General features: G+C 40.9%; 1 protein-coding gene across 3 annotated transcripts in view; it reads right to left on the bottom strand.

The window, feature by feature from the left end:
- tspan4a (tetraspanin 4a) overlaps positions 1 to 19,277 on the bottom strand; it is a 111,116-nt gene that overhangs the window by 75,858 nt on the left and 15,981 nt on the right. For 2 of the 3 annotated variants that reach the window (XM_088297043.1, XM_088297045.1), the window contains exon 1: positions 11,336 to 12,968. In XM_088297043.1, the coding sequence (XP_088153169.1) occupies positions 11,336 to 11,656 (321 nt within the window). In that variant the 5' untranslated portion in view covers positions 11,657 to 12,968. Of the gene's footprint in view, positions 1 to 11,335; positions 12,969 to 19,277 lie in introns of those variants that run through there. The other variant, XM_088297046.1, reaches the window with a different exon arrangement.

Below are 19,277 nucleotides of genomic sequence, written 5' to 3'. Positions count from 1 at the left end.
CCTCTGTCAAATTTTAGAACCCATTGTGGCCCGCCAATCAAAAAATTTGCCCATCCCTGATCTACACTGTGTTGATCCTTAACTTCATTACAAATGTCACTGCTTTTAAAATCCTTTTAAAAGCATGTTGAGAACAACTCTACAATAATGAGGCCCATATTGAATGCGGTGAAAGGAAGACTGTACTGTATGTTCTGAAACTGACACTGACAAAAGAGTCAGCACATGCCTCACTCAGTATTTCTACTCCATCCACTGCGGCCCTAGGCTAATTTGGAATGGTGGTGGAGTATTTGGTGGGAGCTCACTCACTTATTGAGTGTTCGGGTATTTGAACATACAGTATGTATAGCGCGAGGAAGATGGGAAAGATTGGGTTACGTGACAGTTACAGTACAATTTATGATGGCCAGTTATTTTTTGACATTGGATTTTTCTTCGCAGAACTAGTACAGCAAAGATTTCTATGAAACTTAGTTAAAGTGAACTCGCTGACTTTTCATCACCGCCAACAGAAGTGTGACTCTGAGGCACCTTGCGGGTGTTTTTGACCCTTCTCACTGTGGAAGCTTCTGCAACACATTTAAAAGTCTGGCAACTGGCTGAATTGGTCTCAGTCGCTAGTGTAACTGGAATTCACGTGGGCAGGTGACTTACAGTTAAAAAAAAAAAAAAAAAAAAAAAGCCTATACTATATCGACTTTCTTTTTATCTTCTTCCAGATCCTTTTTAGACCTCTGTGAAAGTAATCTCACATCCCCTTGACACTACCTACCTTGAATCTATCTGAATCTATATTTGGAGTAGGCACCAAAGGCCCAGTCAGTTATGTTTCTCCAACTGACTAAGTTATCAGGATGTCATATATGTAAATTCTTCCACATTTGTGGTGGTAGGTTTTAATGTGAGCGTGTAACAGGTGCCATCACACAAACCTGTCAAAGCGTCTAAGCCTCTGAGGCTCTGTATTTGTGTAAGTGTGATTAAAGGTGCCAGGCATACTGGGTTTGTAATTAAATCCATCGAGGGTTACTTCGTATTGTCTCAATCCAGTGGAAGTGAAGTTAAAAAATCTTACGAGACTAATTAGTTCTTTGGCAGCGCAATGTATTTTTAATGGTGCTGCAATGAAATGTTTGCACCTTGCTTACGTGTTGTGAAAAGTGAGCTAGTTTATATATCAATTTCATTTTATTTCGAAAAAAAAAATTTCAAGTTTGTGTAGTGCAGGGGTGGGCCAGCTTTTTGATTGGCGGCCACAATGGGTTCTGAAATTTGACAGAGGGGCCGGAGCAGGAGCAGATGGATAGAATGTTTTGGTAACCTCACCTCATCGTGAGAAAAAAAAATACATTTAATTTTAAAAGAAAGTGAACAAAACCATTACAAAAATATATATGTCTTTGAAAAACCACAGTATTTAGAAAATAAAACATTAACAAGGTTTATTCATTTAACTTTTTTCAAGTTCGGCGGGCCGGTTTAAAACGTTTAACGGGTCGCACGTGGCCCCCGAGCCATAGTTTGCCCATGTCTGGTGTAGTGTAATGTGCAGGTAAGAATGAGGAAAGATCAACAATTTAGTAGATTGTGTGGAGTTGGCTGGATACAGTATGTCAAAAACAATTGTTCAATATGTTGGGCGTCGATAGGTGCCAGCATCTCGTCTTCACGTTTCGCTCAGAGTAACTAATCAAGAAAAAAAGCATATTTTAGCCTTGCGATATGCTTTTCTTAGCATTTGTGCAGTTAGTGGTCTGAGGCACCATCACGATACAACAGCCTTCTCTAAAATGGTCCCATGAACTTGGACGAACGGCAAGACTGAACAATTAAGATTTAGGGGACATCTGGACCAACCCATGATTGATTCATAAATTGATTAAAAAAAATGCGTCCGAGGACTTCAGGCCATATCTGTATTTCATAGTCCAGTGGTCAGCCTTAATGATCTCGCTGAAGCCAGCGAAAACCTGAGGTGAATATTCAAGTGGGAATATTTCTGATTTATTTAGCCCTAAATGTCCATCTCAGCATTCTGACTGGCATATGAGGTCGATCTGATTTGATTACTGATCGTGAAGAGAAATACTAACACCGCGGCTGCTATCATCTCGAAACAATATTAATGATCTGGCGGGGGGGGGGGGGGCAGCGCGAAGACTAAATACATTCCTTGTGTTCCGGCTCTATTTTCAGGTTTCATGATATTGTTGCCTTTTGAGTTGATGTGCGCCCCCATTGCGGAGTCAGCAGATGCAAAGTGAGGCCTTATTAAGTGAGCTTCTCATTCTGCACACGTCCCCGCATCCTGCTTTGAATCGATTCATTGTGTGGCAGCGAGGGCTGAACAGGGCAGCTCAGACATATCTCAGATCAGTAGAAGGGCAATTTCTATTGATCTGGTAAAATCATTGGAGATGGATGCAATCCATTCACAACTCCGGCATTCTCTGGATTTTCCACTGGGCTCTGACCTACATTATGACGACAAGTAAACACAACTTCAGAGAACATGTCTTCAGGCTCTTCCTACAGCCTGCAATCTTATCTCTTGCATCTCTGTCCCAGAATCTGCCACTGTTGAAAGGGGTATCATCCACCTACCCGAACACTCTTCCAAAAATTGAGGAAAAGCATTTTTGTGCTATCCAAATTAATTAAAATTTGTTTTGGTCTTTCTTCTCCTCTCTGGGCCATTTACCAACCCTGTGGTGATTTCCAGCTATTAGAGCTTGCATATTTTTTACCATCTTACTGTTGCAATTTTATGCAAGAGTCATCACCATTACATTTAGGGGATAATCAGCATTTGTCTGGGGTTGCATGCGTTGCTTATTAGCTTTTTTCTTTTGTTTGGGAAGAGGCAATATTTCCAACCTGTAACACACTTGGCCAAGGTTTAAGCTTATTTAACACTTCACACATTCGTACTTCCATTTTAGTGAGAAGTGTTGTCTCCCTTTGACTTTCTTTTCAAGGGTATGATGTACGCACACAGCAACACAAAGCAGAGCTCTGAAAGAATGTGTTTCTATGGCAATTCCTTTTCATTGCCCAGAAATAAAACGCATCGGAAAGTTTGCATCAACACCACAATTACAGGAATGTAATATTCAACATTCTCTAGATTATTATCACCTTTATAGTATTTTCAAAAAGAGAAAAATTCACTTGCATTTATTTTGACTTAAAAGAGAATAATGATGTTGAAATGTTTGGTTCGGAAATTATGTACTATTTATAATAAAGGCTTCTTCACTTTGCACAGCTGCCCGGCACAAGCATAAACATTAGTTATGGGCATGCCGGTTCTTTTTAATGAACTTCATACCGTCTATCGATCTCTCTACACATGTGTGTGTGTATATATCAAGAGAGAGACAGAGACAGCGAGAGAGAGAGAGAGAGAGAGAGAGATATTAGCGATGTCAAAATGAAAGCATTAACTCTGGAGATTAATTAAAAAATGTTTGTTAGAAGTCAGTTTTATTTACTTCAAAATAATTTGCATGCTTTGCAAAGCCAAATTCAAATACGGTGCCAAATTAGTTGTACATCTTTAGCACATCATCTCAGGACAAAACACCCTGCTCAAATTACCACTGGGCCTTGCAAACCAACACCGCTGCAGTGTGGTGCATGTGTGTGTGTGTGCGTGCGTGTATGTGTGTGAAATGTATTTTCACGAACATAAGGCACACTTAAAAGTGCTACATTTTCTCCAAAGTGGACGGGGTGCCTAATAAAGCGGCACGCCGTGTGTGAGCACCAAGTTCCAAAATCTGTAAATGTGCTTTTCTTGAGCGCTCAGCTTGATTGCCTGGCAACACATTGTTTATATAGAGAAAAGGCAGACGTGACTGAGGACAGCATGCGGACGTGAAAGAGGACGGTATAGGCAGGTCCCCAGTAGGTGCTGTAGTGGAGTCAAAGAACTCAGAGCTTGCCATCATTCCGGGAAACTTGACGAAGGAAATCCAACCATCGGACATCGGTGTAAACATCGTGTTCAAAGTGAAGTGAAGTTGCCAGCGGCGTGCGAGCAACGGATGACAGATGGCAAGCACAGCTTTACTAAGACTGAGGTTCATTGCAAAGAACTTGCTTCACACTTTGTATTTTGTGATTCCTAATTTGTATGTACGTACAGGTTACTTGTAAAATAAAATGTTAAATCTTTTTTATTCAACCCTGTTTAGCTCATTTGTTTTAAATTAATGATTTTTTATATATATTTATATATTTTGAAAAAAAAAAATAAGGTTAAATTAAAAGCATTTGAGATTTTATTCAGTATGAAAAAAAACCCAACAGATTTCTTGCAATAAACACACAAAAAATTACTACCATTGAGTACCTGTATCGATTACCCGGTACCGGGAATCGGAATCAAACAGGTTGAAATTTGAAATGTGGAAGGTACTCATCCCTTCTTGCCACGGATACATGACATCAGCGCCTTGCACCATGTTTATAAACATGCGTCCAGCCCAGTCAAGTTTTTGGGACTGTCAATTTTTCGAAAAACCTTTCAGTTTTACTTGTCATTGTTTTCATGAGATACAAACTGCAATGCGCATCCGCTTATTTGGAGTCTCGGACACATTTGTCAAGTAGTTGCTTTGACTTGTGAGTGCAGACTTGTGATAAGCGTGCTATATGGCGCCAATGAACTTCGCTCACCTCACAATTAACAGCACCCTGGCATATAATTAACAAGGCAGACACACCAGAAAGAGCAGCACAATGGCTATTCAACTGATGCAGTGGGACAAAAGCTGTTTAATTCTTTTTTTTTATTCAATTTAATGTCCATTTAATGTCATTACTAGACTTTGGCCGATTACCAATTTGACCATGGCTTTAAAAAGTCAAGGTTTCAATAACCGCTAATACTGGCTGTCACCAGTAATGAGGTCATTTTCTCTTTTTCGAGAGAACGTCTAAGCAGGGCACAATGTGACTGGCTGCTTTTAGAGTTGAGTAAACCAGCTGCCTCTCTGAAGTTAACTGCTTCCAATTTTTATAAGGTGCAATATTACGGCATCAGGGCTTGAGTTATTCATTTAATTTTTTTTCATTATAAGAACGTCATCTGGTCGCTTTCGTGCGAGCGCATATGTTTTAATGCTCCCACCAACACAAGCGCTATTATAGACACAGTGGTTCAAAGTCTTTTATCATTTTCCACATTGCGCATACACCGACCGCTCTGGACTTGTACAAGGACCGCAGATGTCTATGTTATTCCATTCATAAAACATTTTAGGACGTCGGGATACGTTTCACATATTCACTTTAGTTCATGCATGTTGATGAACACGTGCACTTGCATACATGTGTATGCATATTCCAAATGGGCTACCATGGAAAAAAAATAAATAAAAAAACTCCTGTGTGGCATTTCTTCTCATATAAATGCTCCATGAGACAGGTTTGTGTGGTCGGTTTGCTGTGTGTTAAGCCCATGCGAACTGAAAACCATTGATAAAATTGCCTTCGCGCCCTAAGTATCATTGATGAAAGATGCAGACACTGATATCGCCACAAAAGAGTGTGACATTGTCTATACAAGCACTATCGAGACAGAAAGACTGCCCAATGTACTGACTGGCCACATCGAAGTTGTTGTCTTATCGTTGAGCTTGAGGGGCACATACACAATTAATATGTTGGTTGATGACATAACTGTCCAAATTACCAACCAGGCGGCTCTGACACTAGTGAGCTTTGAGAGGTCATTCAAGGATTCAGTGATTCAAGGAATTTTATTGTCCTACCAACACACCTTTCCACATGATGTCCGAGATTCCAAGTCAGTCGTGTAAGTATCAAGACCATCGAGTGAAGCGTTATCCAATTACACTTAATTGGTCCAAAAGTGATTAATGACATGTCTTTGTTTATCTATCTATGACAGCAACATAAAGTATAGCGGCAAGCACACCTAGAAAATGCTCTTTCATTAGATGCCAGAAAGTCCAATAAACCTTCATACAACAGAGTAAGTCGTGGCTTTTTACGAGCATATCAGCTTTGTGTTCAATTAAACAGACCCACATTTCACACTGAGTAAGACCATCTGTGAATAAATTGAGACGACATCATCATTATTTCAGCATTGATACTCTCTGTGACATTTTCAAATTTCTTTCCTAGTTTTTATCAAATATCACTCCGCATTTTGTACATTGTGGTGTGTTATGAGATTTCTTCCGAGGTAAATTGGGTGTCTTGGCTCAATCAAAGGTTAAGAAACACGGCTAAAAGTCAGCGTTTTCTATTAAAGGAATTTGCGGGTGAATGTAAGCGCATCATTATTTTTGTCATTTTCCAGCGTTCCTTTTTTTTTTTCTTTCAAAACCACACTGAGCTGCGAAAAATGTTAATGTTCGCAATGCCGACATCAGGAGCAGTTAACTTTGCTCAAAACTCAATTAAGCTCTTAATATACCTATATTCCCAAAATGTTCAAAAAAGTGCTAATTTTGACAACCATTTTAGTTTTAGTCTTGTTTTTTGATGGCCAAAAATATAAAGTATCTGTACTATTGGATTGGGTTGTTTTTTTTGCATGTGGACAGTAAGTCTAAAATACTACATTTCCCTTCATGTTTTGGACCCAATCTATGTCATGTGATACCCCTTACATAGACCGCCCTCTGCTAGGACACAACAATTAAGATTGATTATGTTTTTATCAACAATTTTTCTCACGTGTACAGCAAGTGGGGTGTGGGTGCAATGGCGGGACATGACACATTTGTGGTCATTTGCTCAGCCAAACCACGTCAGCAAACGACAAATAGGCTGAATAAATGTGTTGTTTTGCTCACATGACGATAGAGAAGTGTCCTGAGGCACCGTAGCACTCATCGAATCAATCACCAATGTGACATGCCACAATAATATTGGAATGTGCAAACATTTCTCAATTTAAAAAGTGAGAGTGATGTGAAAATATATTTCTGTTGGGCTGATCGCGCTTCCTGTCTCTCATTAGTTTCGTTGCCCGATAGCTTGCTTACCGTACGCAGCCTCTGTGTGTTCTCTATCGGTTTGAAGAAGATCGAAAAAAATAATTGTGAATGTGGATAAATCTTTTTCACCCGTCTGGTCACAAGAGTATTAAAGCCTTTTAAACAATACCTGCAAACTGTATTATAATACAAAACCACTTGTTTGGTAGCCTATCTTCTATTTTCACTTCAGTTCTCACGCTTGCACAGAGGAGTGGGTTTTAGGATTGGGCCTCAGCTGTGTCCCTCCTGCAACACACCTGATTCAAATGCTCAGGATCGTTTTCAGGCATCTTCACACCTTGCTGACGAGCTGATTATTTGAATCAGGTGTGTTGCAACAAGGACACATCCAAAACAGGCAGGACAGCGACCCTTGAGGACAGCCTGTTTTAGGCACTGAGCAGTCAAAAATCCCTTCGTGTTCGCAACATAACAGTAGCTGGCACACCCAACACACGTAAAATCTCATGATGCACAACTAGTAACTTTCGCTTGCAGCCCAAATGTTCCAGGTGTTATGTGAAAAACTTTAACTATGAAATAGTAACAGTATAGGTGCTACTTCCATGCCCAGTGCAAGGATGGTACAAGGAACAGTGTCAATCTGCGCAGTGGCAGGCTTGAAAAGGTTTTGGTATTTTTGCAAGCAGACACGTGTAAGCCTTGTGCATAGTAAAAAGTTTTTTTGTTTTTTTTAATGGGCAGACGTGTTATGCTGCCAATCAAAGCAGCTTCTCTCATTCCCTTTTAATGTGAGAGAGGCAAGATATTCCTTGACATGGCGCAAGACCTTAGTGATTTGCTTGAGTCATGCGGCAACTTGAGGAGTGTGAAAAGTATTTTAAGAAACTGCAAGCAAACCGCCACAGGTGGATTATGTAATGTTGACCAGGGTCAACATTGCTCTTTTAAGTTGGCATCTGGAGAAAGCCTTCCACCCGAATTCTACAAATCCAAATAGCACATTTTTGAGACACTTTCGTTTCAATACATTTAAATTAATCAAAATTCAATTTAGAGATGTTTACACATACAATAAATCCCCCACCACTATTGTATGGAAATCTGCGACATATTCAGCAGGTTATGATGGCAATTACGGAATTTACTGATACAAACACGCTCACTATATTGAGAGAGCAAGATCAAAAAACTCAAAAATATCGTACAAAAACATTTATACTCACAACAACAATGATGATGAAGCTACCATAATAGAGTACCTTCCCATTTCAACAACGAAATAAAGGTGTCCTCTTTGTATAAAACTGACAAACGTGTCGTGTTGAAATGGAACGTCAAAAATGTTCTGCCTGCATATTAAAATGCCCTCAGCTCTTTTTTACTTGGATGACTGTGTTCTAATGACAGAACGCAATTGCCAATTAGAGGCTGAGAAAATGATGGCGACACTCCAACTGGCTGAAATCAGAACATACGGGTAGTTTTTTGAGACACGCGGTATTTAAACTCAAAATAACGCCATAAAATGCCGGCATACTGCATAGTGTAACGGCTGTAATGGAGAACTAAACTATTCATTTACAGGAAAAGTGTTTTTTCTTGTTTTGTTTTTTTTTAATAGATCGTTTCTATATACAAGTACATACAATGCTACTCGACGGGTGCTTTTAATTGCTCCCTTGATGATGGAGACTGATTGAGCAATACGCTGAATGCCATTACTGAAGCAACGTTTTGATGCATCACAGCTTGGAGAGTTCTAGAGGATGGAGAATATTCTAGTGAATTCATGATCAGAGAGACAGTACACACTGAACAGAACACTGTGCTGTTAATCACAGGACTGGCAATTTAAAACATTCAAATGAGAGTTTTTTTTAACAGTGTAGAGCCCAAAGAAAGCCCACCAATGTTGATTTAAACCAGAACTTGATTTGAGGCAGCAGTGTTAACCATTCATCCCCTGAGCCGCTTCAAAGTTGCAATGTAGTGCATCTTCCTGCCACTCATTTTTTTTTTCTACTGCAGCAAAACCTGGGCAAAGTAGCGGCTCGTGCGTGCAGACGAGCTGTCAGCCTTTTTCAGTCAACATCCCCATGCACATGTCCTTTTTGTGTCGTTGCCTACAGCGCGGCAAGTCTGACCCACGGCATAAAAGCATTTTGGTGCAATGTCCCCACGTCAGCACTTGCCTTTAGAGCAGTTAACTTTAACATCAATCTTATATGAGAGCAGATAGGCCCAGCTAAGATAACAAGCACGAATGTGCAGAAAACTAACACACGGATATATAAAATAATAGAATTTGAATTTGTCCAGGCTCCTTTTGTCGTCTTCTGATCTTCCCACTTGCCACTGTCAGTGCCGTTTATCAACTCTGTGCTTTTTGTGTTCATATACCGAATAACTTGTTAACACTTGAGCCTCTACGCCTCCTGCAAAGACACCTGTTGTGAATTTAATTTGATAGCATACCCACATCACATTTTAAGCTTCACTAGACAGTGAACAGCAATTAGACAGCTAACAGAAACTGTACACATTATGCATTCCGAATAAACATCTCAATAATCTCAAACTGAGCCTGAATCCAGAATGCATGTTGTTGTGGCCCATCTTCCAAATTATATTCAGTCAATTATTTGTGATTTATGCCTGCATTATTGGTGTTGATGAGATGTCACTATTAATATTTTAAATGGTAAATGATTTCCTGCTTGAATAGAATTTTAAACTATGACAGAGTGGAAGAGGAAACATTTATATATTACACAGTGTAGGCAGGCAGGAATCAGCCATTCTGCTTACAAATAAATAAATTATTTTGATTAATCTTTGATTAATATAATTGTTCCCTCCCTTCTGCTTTATATTTCCATCCACATGTCTAGATTCATGGGGACAACTGCCACATCTTGGCTGTCTGTCTTATCTTTGCAGTTTCTGTGCCTATGCAGCATTCGTGCCTTGTATTACATTCAAATATGTTACGTTAAAATATCATTAATGCAATTCAAAACACACCAGCAGCAGGTTCTGTGGGTTCAGTGCGTGATTAAACACGTGTGCTCAGAAAAGCACTGAATCAATATTTACGTTAATGTGTTTATTTTATTTCAGGTTTCACTCGTCAAAAGCATTTAAGTGAAACTTTCAATGAGGACTTTTGGTCGGGTTGAAATTCTATATATTTGAACCCATCTTGACGTCATAAATAAATCAAAGTAAGGACATCATACTTTCCGATATGAGTTCAATTGATTTCACTTTGGAATTATCTGACAAAATCCGAATGTATAATGGGCCTTGATTTGGGTGAATCTTAGCACTTGGCCATCAGCAACCTCTGTGACTCCGAAAAGGAGACAGACTTTATATTGAATGCCTTTACCAGTTCTTACCTGGAGGTTTGTAACATGATTGGCTTCTCTGCAGAGGAGAGGCCAATAGCTCAATGTGGTCAAGTGGTCAATATTTTTCTCACGGCGGCGCCAACACACACACGCACACCCCCCCCCCCCCCCCCCCCACACACACACACACACACAATTGTGCACAGCTGCGCTAATAACAAATTGTGACCTCTCGTCCACTCAGTTTTATAGCAGAGAGAAGATATGGGAGTGAAGAGGTTGCTCGATGCCTAAGGGAGATTGCATCTGGGCAACTAGATTGTATTCCAGGATTCAGCTCATTCCATTACCACTAAGAACAGAACAATACGGCAAATCAAAAAAAAAGTGCCAGCAAGGCAGCCATGGGGACCAGAATCCTTTACAAACTACGTGACAAGTTAGAAGAGATTTCCCAGAGGAGGTTGTGGCCAAAACACACCATAGGAACGTCATATCGGATCCACTCAGAAGGAACATGACAGCTTTAACAGTGTGAGTGAAAGTGATCTGTTGCGGGGTTATCAAAACAGCTCCATGGCAAACAAATAGGATCTGACGATCTGACACTCACTTAGATCTTTATGCAGAGGTGCACACTTGCACAGTCAGGTAATGGTTTACTGCACAGTAATGACACTATCAATAAGTGCACATAAAACATACTCTAAGTAAGCAAAAGATTAAGACGGCAAACAAGCCAGCGTACACCCACACTTTAAGTATACCATAATAAGAAGAAAACGCTTGAATCACCCACACAGCAAGCCTTGCACACTTCAAAACCCATGATCTCTATCACCTTCACTCTCTCCTCTCACATCATTACCACATCACAACCAAGCAAAAGCTATATGAAAAAAACAAAACAAAAAAAAACAAACAAGAAAACCAAAGCAGCGTAAGAGTCAAGCAAGCTATAAACGAGTCAGAGTAAGCAAAACGCTGTCTTACCCAGAAGAGGAGGTTGAAGAAGACCATCCCATAACGCAGAGCCATCATACAACCTTCAGCCATCCTGCAGCGCCGCAGTTCTAGGAGGAATATGAAGGAGAGGTCCAGGTAAAACACCACATACTTCTTTCCTTGAGTGCAGCGGCCTTTGGTTGTCTGTGGCCCCTTTGTGGTGGTGAAGCCAAACGCAAACGGTGGCCGCTTGTACTCAAACTCTCCACTGAAGCGATGAAAGCCAGAGGTGAACGGCGGTGTGTCAGGTTTGCTGTCCAGAGACGGACTTCGCCGGTACGGCGTCTCATCCGTGCTTGAGCGTCTCATAATACAAGTTGGGTTGTTTTTCTTTTTTTTTTAGAAGCAACTCCGTAACTCAGCACTGTGCAAAGTTCACAATGAGGGAGCCAAAGTCATTGAGGGGGTGATGTTGACTGCTGAAAGTGTTTTCACCTTTCCTCAGGTTACCTCTTAAATCAATCTAAACACTTTCAAATCCAGGAGCAGATGATTAAATTACATCCCAAGAGCCATAGCTTGATAAGAATTAATCTGTTGGAGATAATACTCTGTCATTCACCTGATTCCTAAAGCCTATAATGTCACCGCATGCAGCAGGAGAGTTTGCATAATCCTGCCCCAACACCTGTGTAATGCTTGTGTGTTTAGGATCTAATCCAAGCACACACATCTGACCATCCCTGTTCCCCGCCCTCCCCCCCCCACTAATCCCTCAAACACAGGTGTCGCGCCCTGGCAGATAAGATGGTTAGCAGGTTCATCTCGGCTCACTTTAATCAGGCAGATGATTTGACATCCCCCGCCCTGTCAAGCCCGGATGCTTTGGGCTGTCAAGATGATACAGAAATCTCATGAGAAGTTGCTGATCAGGTTCCCGCGGCAACTTCTCAAGCATGCGCTCACGCAGTGTTTCGGAGCTCAGCACCATGCATGTGTGAGACGTGATTTTGCCGACATGCAGTGAGAAGAGAAGGATGCGCGTGTGGGTGCGAATGGAACATCAACAAGCACACAAGGATGGATAATGTACATGAGCAAACTAATCGTTATGGATTGAAATCCCTGATCTTCTACCCTCTCCTTTTACCTCTAACCTAACTTGCCAATTCTACCCAAAAAGTGTCTAGCGGTTACTCCTCCTCTCGTTTCCTCTCTGCCCACACAGTCGGCGCATCAAGTCCTCTTCTTCAACTCCCTCATATTCTCTTCTTGCGCCTCAGTGCTGACGATGCTTAATGAATTTCCAGACTCTCACTAGTGAGGCAAAGTGTCCCGTCTTCTGGTCCCTGCCTCCCGCGCTTGAGAGCGTTTGTCTTTTCCTCTCTAGGTTTGCATGGAGAGCAAGCCGTCCGGCGGGGTCATGGCTGAGCAGCGAGACAGGCAGTGGAAGAGGGGGACAGTTTCTTCACAGAAGCAAAAGAAAGACTGCAGTGTTTGAACGCTGGTCCACCAGTCTCCCTGCCTGAAGCTCCCTCCCTCTCTATTCACGAGCTTCTGTTCTCTTTCTCTCCTGCTCCCCCTCCCTCCCCCTTTTCTCTTGTCCCTTCTCTCTCAAGCTCAGATGCTCTGCGCTCAGCATGCGCAATCACTCGAACACCACGTCTCCTCGATAGCTGTCCCAAAAACCTGCCCCAGCTAAAGGCAGGAGCAGACGTTGACATTCTAGCCACTCCCTACTATCAAGCACAGCCAATCGGTTTCTCGCAGCCCCAGCCTCCCTCGTGCACACGCCAATCATACAAGATTATGCACACGCATTCGAAGTGCGCATTTACACACGCAAAACCCGGTGCGTGTGTGTTGTTGACATAGCACCACTGAGAAGGCTGCTCCTCTTGCACCAGTGATTCATCTACTTCTGCACTCCACTTCCCGTCTAAAACTCATTCCACATGCAGATGCTGTTGTTCCACACAAGCCCAACCACTCAGTGCATGCTTGGCTTCCGTCATGTTCCCCTCTCGCGCTCTCCCCATGGTCCGAGCTCATGCAGCATCCGCGGAGCTCCAACCGACACAAATTTGCACCCTAAAGTGCGATTATGTGCACATAAATATAAAGTGGCCACTGCAGCTCGTATTCACACTCAAAGTCACGCTTGCTCTCCACATCTGTGTCAGTTGCTTTACGGACCTAAAGGGATGTTTCAAAGCTTCTTAACGAACTCATAGAATCATTAAAAATGTATTGGTTTTCTGTCACGCCTCATCTGTAGATTGGATGCGACTTGCACACATGACATTTGAACTAATGGTGTTTTCTCATGAAACATTCCTAACCCCAGCGCAGGCAGACAACATCAGTGATAAAAAGGTAATTAGCAATTAGACAGACTGGCCTTTTTACCTCATGAGGAATATTGATGCAAAGGTCTGCTTTAATTGCAACGCAGAGGGCATAATAGTGCAGATGAACCAGATACATTTTTTTCTTTTGACATTTAAGTTGGACGGCACGGTGGAGACTGGTTAGCACGATGGCCTCACAGTGGCAGAGGTTGTGGTTTCGATTCTGTCTCCGGCCTTCCTTTCTGGAGTTTGCATGTTCTCTCCATGCCTGTGTGGGTTTTCTTCGGGTACTCCGGTTTCCTCCCACATTCCAAAAACATGCTTGGCAGGTTGTTTAAACACTCTAAATTGCCCCTCGGTATGAGTGTGAGCGCGGATGGTTGTTTGTCTCTGTGTGCCCTGCAATTGGCTGGCAACCAGTTCAGGGTGTACCCCATGTACGGCCTTTTTAAAATTGTTTTTATTTATGTTTTTGATCTGGGCTAGCTGTGTTCTTCATTAGAATCTGTGAAGGAAAGCTACTAGAAAAAACATTTTAACCACCAATATTGTGGGTGTTGCATATTTTGGGGCATGTTTTTTAATCTTTTTAAAGACTTTTTAACATGGATGTCATTCCGTTTTGCAATGAGGAAATAATTGCAAAATACTGTTACAAACACATTTTTTTTAACAAGCAAGTAACAAAAATATGTAATTATTTAATTTTACATTTGATGGGTGGGCAGAGACTCTGTTTGTATGCAGACAATTAAAAAGTCACCTTTCACAATGGTACGATGTCGAGAGCTGACTGAAATTGAAATAACATTAAAGCAGTTGCTGAAGAAGCTGAAAGGGATTCACAGTTTTATCATGAATGTATTTGATATAACCATCGAGCTTTTTACAGTTTATCCTGCTCAGAGTCACAGAGAGCTAGCACCTCCCCAAGATGATTTGGCATGCAAGGCAGACTACACCCTGGACCAGTAGCTAGTCAATCACAGATCTTATCAATGCACTCTATAATCAATACATTGAAACACATTTCACATAGCTTCACACATCACTTCATATTTTTAATTCAAAAACACAATAGAACACTTTCACAAACAAAAGCTGATTTACCATATCATTCAGAAAATATGTTAAAGACAAATAAATCCGAATTTTTCACTTAATTGATGCAGCCCTATTAAAGGTATTTATTCATAGTTTATACATCGTTTAGTTGAGACCGCATAAAAGAAATGTGTTTCATTTACATGTTGATTTCAGCTACTAATTGCAATAACCTGCAGTCTTTTTTTTATCAAATAAACAGGCCAGGATGAGCTGAACTGCAGGAAACTCATTAAAATTGAAAATGGATCATCATTTTCTAACTATGTTGTCATTCGTGTTATTGCCAAACTTGGCTCACCAGTTTCTTCACCTCTCTCATTTTAACAGCCTTAATCTCTCTCTCTCTCTCTCTCTCTCTCACTCTCTCTCTCACTCCCTCTCCCCATGCTTGCACACACACAATTTCTCACGTACGAAAGTGTGACAACTCACAGTAGACGCCGTGGCTCCAAATGTGCAAAAACACACAATTAGTTGCAACACATTGCATAATGGAAGTCATCACTGTTGTGAACAGTGATATTTCAACTATGAAAGTATTGGAGTGGCAAATGCATGTGTCGAAACAAGAGGCAAATGGACAGCCATACTCAGAGAGCTAAACAAAGTGCACCGTGTTGCACTGTGGTCCCTGTGCAGTCTTAAAGGGCTACGAGGTTCGCTTGCTTTCCCTTGTTTAAAGATGGAATACAAGGCTCCAGAGAGTATCTCATTTAAATGACAAAACAGGCCACACAGACAATCATATACGCAATATGCTACGCTGGCATAAAAAGCATACAGAATGAGATTGTTCCACAAGCCACATCGGATCATTTGCAGCAGTTTGTCTGAAAGACGTTTGAAGCACATACAACCACAAAATAATTGCAGGGGCGTGTTATTGAGCTACGGGGCTCCGCCTTTCGACATCATGCCTCCACCGTCCACGGTCAGGCAATCGAAGCAGGAGCGGAGAAACAGGCGCTTTTGACGCGTTCAGAGGCAATTTTTTAGATGAACTTTTGGCAGCCTTGTGACCACATCACACGCACGAGGGCCGATTTGTGGGCCAGACTAAAATCCACCTCCAGCCTCACTTAATTAAACCCTTTATTGAAATTTGTCACCTATCCCCCACGCACCCCTAAAATGGGCCTCCGCCCGGGGACGAACTGCCCAGCTCTGATGATTTTGGACTTGCGCATGGAGCCATAGGCTTCATTTAAAGAGAAAGGTTTTCTGTTCATGCACCGCGGTTCACTTCCCACTCAGTGACAGTGTGAATGAAAAGGATATTGTGACCTTCCTTGTTTGATTGCTTTGTTTCACGTGAGATTTCTCTTTAAACAACAACAAAAACAAATTCCATGCACCATCATAGACCGGAAAAAATGGTGTGTTGAGTAGACTGAATTTTATTTTGACAAGTGGTTGCACAAAATAGATTAATATGGATTTAGATACATTTTAAGTAGATGTGTAAAAAAAAAACAATATCCTGATCCAGATGATTTTATTTCATCCACCTGACGAACCAAAACTAAATTCAACACAGCATCTTTCCAGTGCAGCAGCTGATTAGATTATGTTGAAAGGTGGAAACTGTGATCATCAAGGTCGCTGCATTTACATAAGAGTATGCTGAACTCACAATATTACTAGAAGGTGACCTTGAGAGTTAAGCACTGATTTGAGTCACGCAAATATAAATTGTTTCATGTGGCCTGTCTAGCTTGCTAAAATGGAAATTTATTTTAATATTCAGAGGTGTTGTTCTCAGACATGAAATGGACTCTTCAGAATGACAAAGCAAAGAATGAGCATTTGTTTGGCTCAACGTTTGTTTTCTGAAATTTCAGATGTTTGAGACAGCATTTTAGAAACAAGAATAATAACAGCATCATTAAAGATAGTCATACAGATGGTGATTTCAGTTTTCCTCTCATTCTTTTGACTAAATTGGGAAATGTTGCAAAAGTGATTCATTTTTCAGACCATCTTTCTCTCGCTGTGAAACTGTCATACCTTTCAAAAAAATCATTTGATTGCATCAACCACTGCATACAGAAGGATCCATTCAATTATCAAACATGTCAAAACGTTTTGTGTCTACCAATATAATGGAGCGCTTGTGATATCTGTTAAATTGTTATCTTGCGACAAATGAAAAGGAAAGTGATTTTTCATTGAAACTATTTACTGGACAGATTGTTAAATAACATGCACAGTAAATCTACTCAAGTGGAAAAGTTCTTCAAATAGCCCCCACCACTCTCTTTAAGGTAGCATTGACAACAGTTAAGTATCCGTTTAATGTTGTTGGGTGCATTTCTACAGATTGCTGACATCCACTCGAAGTGCCGGTGATGCGGCCATTAAGATGTTTGGACATGTCTTATGATTCATAATTGATGCGCCTATCAATTATTCAGTTTCCTCATTTAATGCACCACGATTGGGCGAAAGATTTTGGTGGGCCTTTCAAAAAGTCCATTTGAGACATGGTTCTGTTTATTGTGCTACAGTTACTTTGTGATTTGAACCTGGTTTTGTGCCCCGTTTCTTCATTGTCACTATAAATTATCGTTCACCATAATAATAACTGCAAAGACATGACACGCAAAGTGTTGTGCACTGAGTTGCATGGCCCTCGTGCTTTCGACCTATAGATAGTTTGAATTGGGCCCAGGTGTGTGAATTACGCTAGCATCAACACATCCAAGCTGTTCACAAGATAAAACCATTACTTTCACACTATATTGGCTTCTTCATTAGTCCTCTTCGTGAGAGCTAATTATGAATCACTGACGATCACGGAGATGCAAGGAAATTAACAATCCTACCTTATCGTGTCGTATTTTTATCCTCTTTATAAACTGATAAGAATATTACAACCGTGTCAGAGGAAGTCTGTTCCAGTGATCTTCAGCTATGAATATCATACATCAATTGGTCTTTCTACTCACGTCTCCTCTCGATGAGGTGCAAACATCTTGATGTCAGACTGCTCCATATCTGTCGTATGAGCATCTCCAAATGCAGATACATTTATGTTACATCTACTATTTGCATCCTACGGCTAGGAGCAGCAGGGGAGCTGGCATGCCAGTCAAACGCTGCCCAAGAAAAGACAAATATGCTCTCCATGTATGTATGTAGAGATATGAAGGGAATGATACTCAAAGGACTAAAGTGGGGCAATGCTGTAAATGTATCATGCATTTATAGACCAAATATGCATTGTGTGTATGTAAAGGCAGTGACAGGAACACAATCTGTATGCATGAAGGACCACTCGGACTGGTTGATAAAAGAGACAACTATTTGACAGGCCATACACAGCCGCTGACAGATCGTGCTCATTGCAGATGGCTTTAACTAAATCCTCTTTTACTGAAATGAGCCAACCGATGCATTTTTCGAGCTGAAACCGACTCTGGTGTGTTGCGACAGAATACGAGTGTTTGTGTAGATGATATATCCAGTAGTGTTGAGTGCAAATCAAATTGGATTGCCACATTGAAATTCATGCCCTCACACGCAGAACAGTTGGAAATCTAATTTTCACAGTCAAAGTCAGACACATATCCAATGAATGACTTAAATTTGATTTGTGAAAATCAATTTCCATGTGTTGCCAGACTGCATTTTAGGGTTTTTTTTTTCACGGGGAGGTTCTGCAGTTATACTTCTTCCTACTACTTTTCAAACATGCCCTCTTTGTGGAAGCAGGTAAATTGTTACCAGTGTGTAGTGTGACACTCTGTTTTATCCTTTTTTTTTTTTTTTGATGATGTGTTCCGTTTGTAGGTTTGTGTGAAGTTTCTTTTTTTCCTCTGACAAGTGTGCCAGTAACAGTTGCTATATTTTATACATTGTAATAACACACAAACACAAGAAAGATGTTTCTCCTCTCTTTTAGTTTACTTATATCAACCACGGGCAAGGTCTGATCATGAGTTCCTCAGATGAGTCTAATTATAGTCAAACTAATTGTTCATTGCCATTGATTTTCAGTTCCCACCCAGTGACAATGAGAACGAATGGTTGTCTTTCACTCTAAGTATCCTGCAACTGACTGGCAGCCATTGTGTAGTCAGCCTTTTGCTTCCGCAGGAAGGATACATGCTGTGTAGAGAATGGATGGATGACTTGTTGGACATTATAAAGTCACTGTTTTATGCATAATAGCGAAAGGATCTTTCCGCTGATGAAAAGTGTGTAATCAAATGTCGTGCAAAAGAAGAGAGATCACGGGATATTACAATTCAATCATCATACTACGGCTGTAAATGATGTGTGTGTGAGTCTGAGAGCAAATGGTTTATCCCTGTAAAGTACAGTTTCTGTCAGGTTAATGCATCATATTCAGACAGCAGCTGTTAAAAAGCTATTGATGAGCGGCGTGAAGGATCCTCCAAGGGCTCGAAGTCATGCATAAAGCAGTATTTCAGCAATCTCTAATATTGCTCACAAGGAGAAATGTTTGCAGTGGTCTCAGGAATACAGGAAAGATGAATGTTGTGTACTATAAAGGATCCAGATGCATG

The sequence above is a fragment of the Idiotropiscis lumnitzeri genome, chromosome 5 (genome assembly GCF_059441095.1).
Source record: "Idiotropiscis lumnitzeri isolate Australia: NSW breed Sydney's pygmy pipehorse chromosome 5, RoL_Ilum_1.0, whole genome shotgun sequence".
NCBI classification, from domain to species: Eukaryota; Metazoa; Chordata; class Actinopteri; order Syngnathiformes; family Syngnathidae; genus Idiotropiscis; species Idiotropiscis lumnitzeri.
The sequence above is the reverse complement of the archived record's forward strand: the minus strand, read 5'-3'. Positions and strand labels throughout refer to the sequence as shown.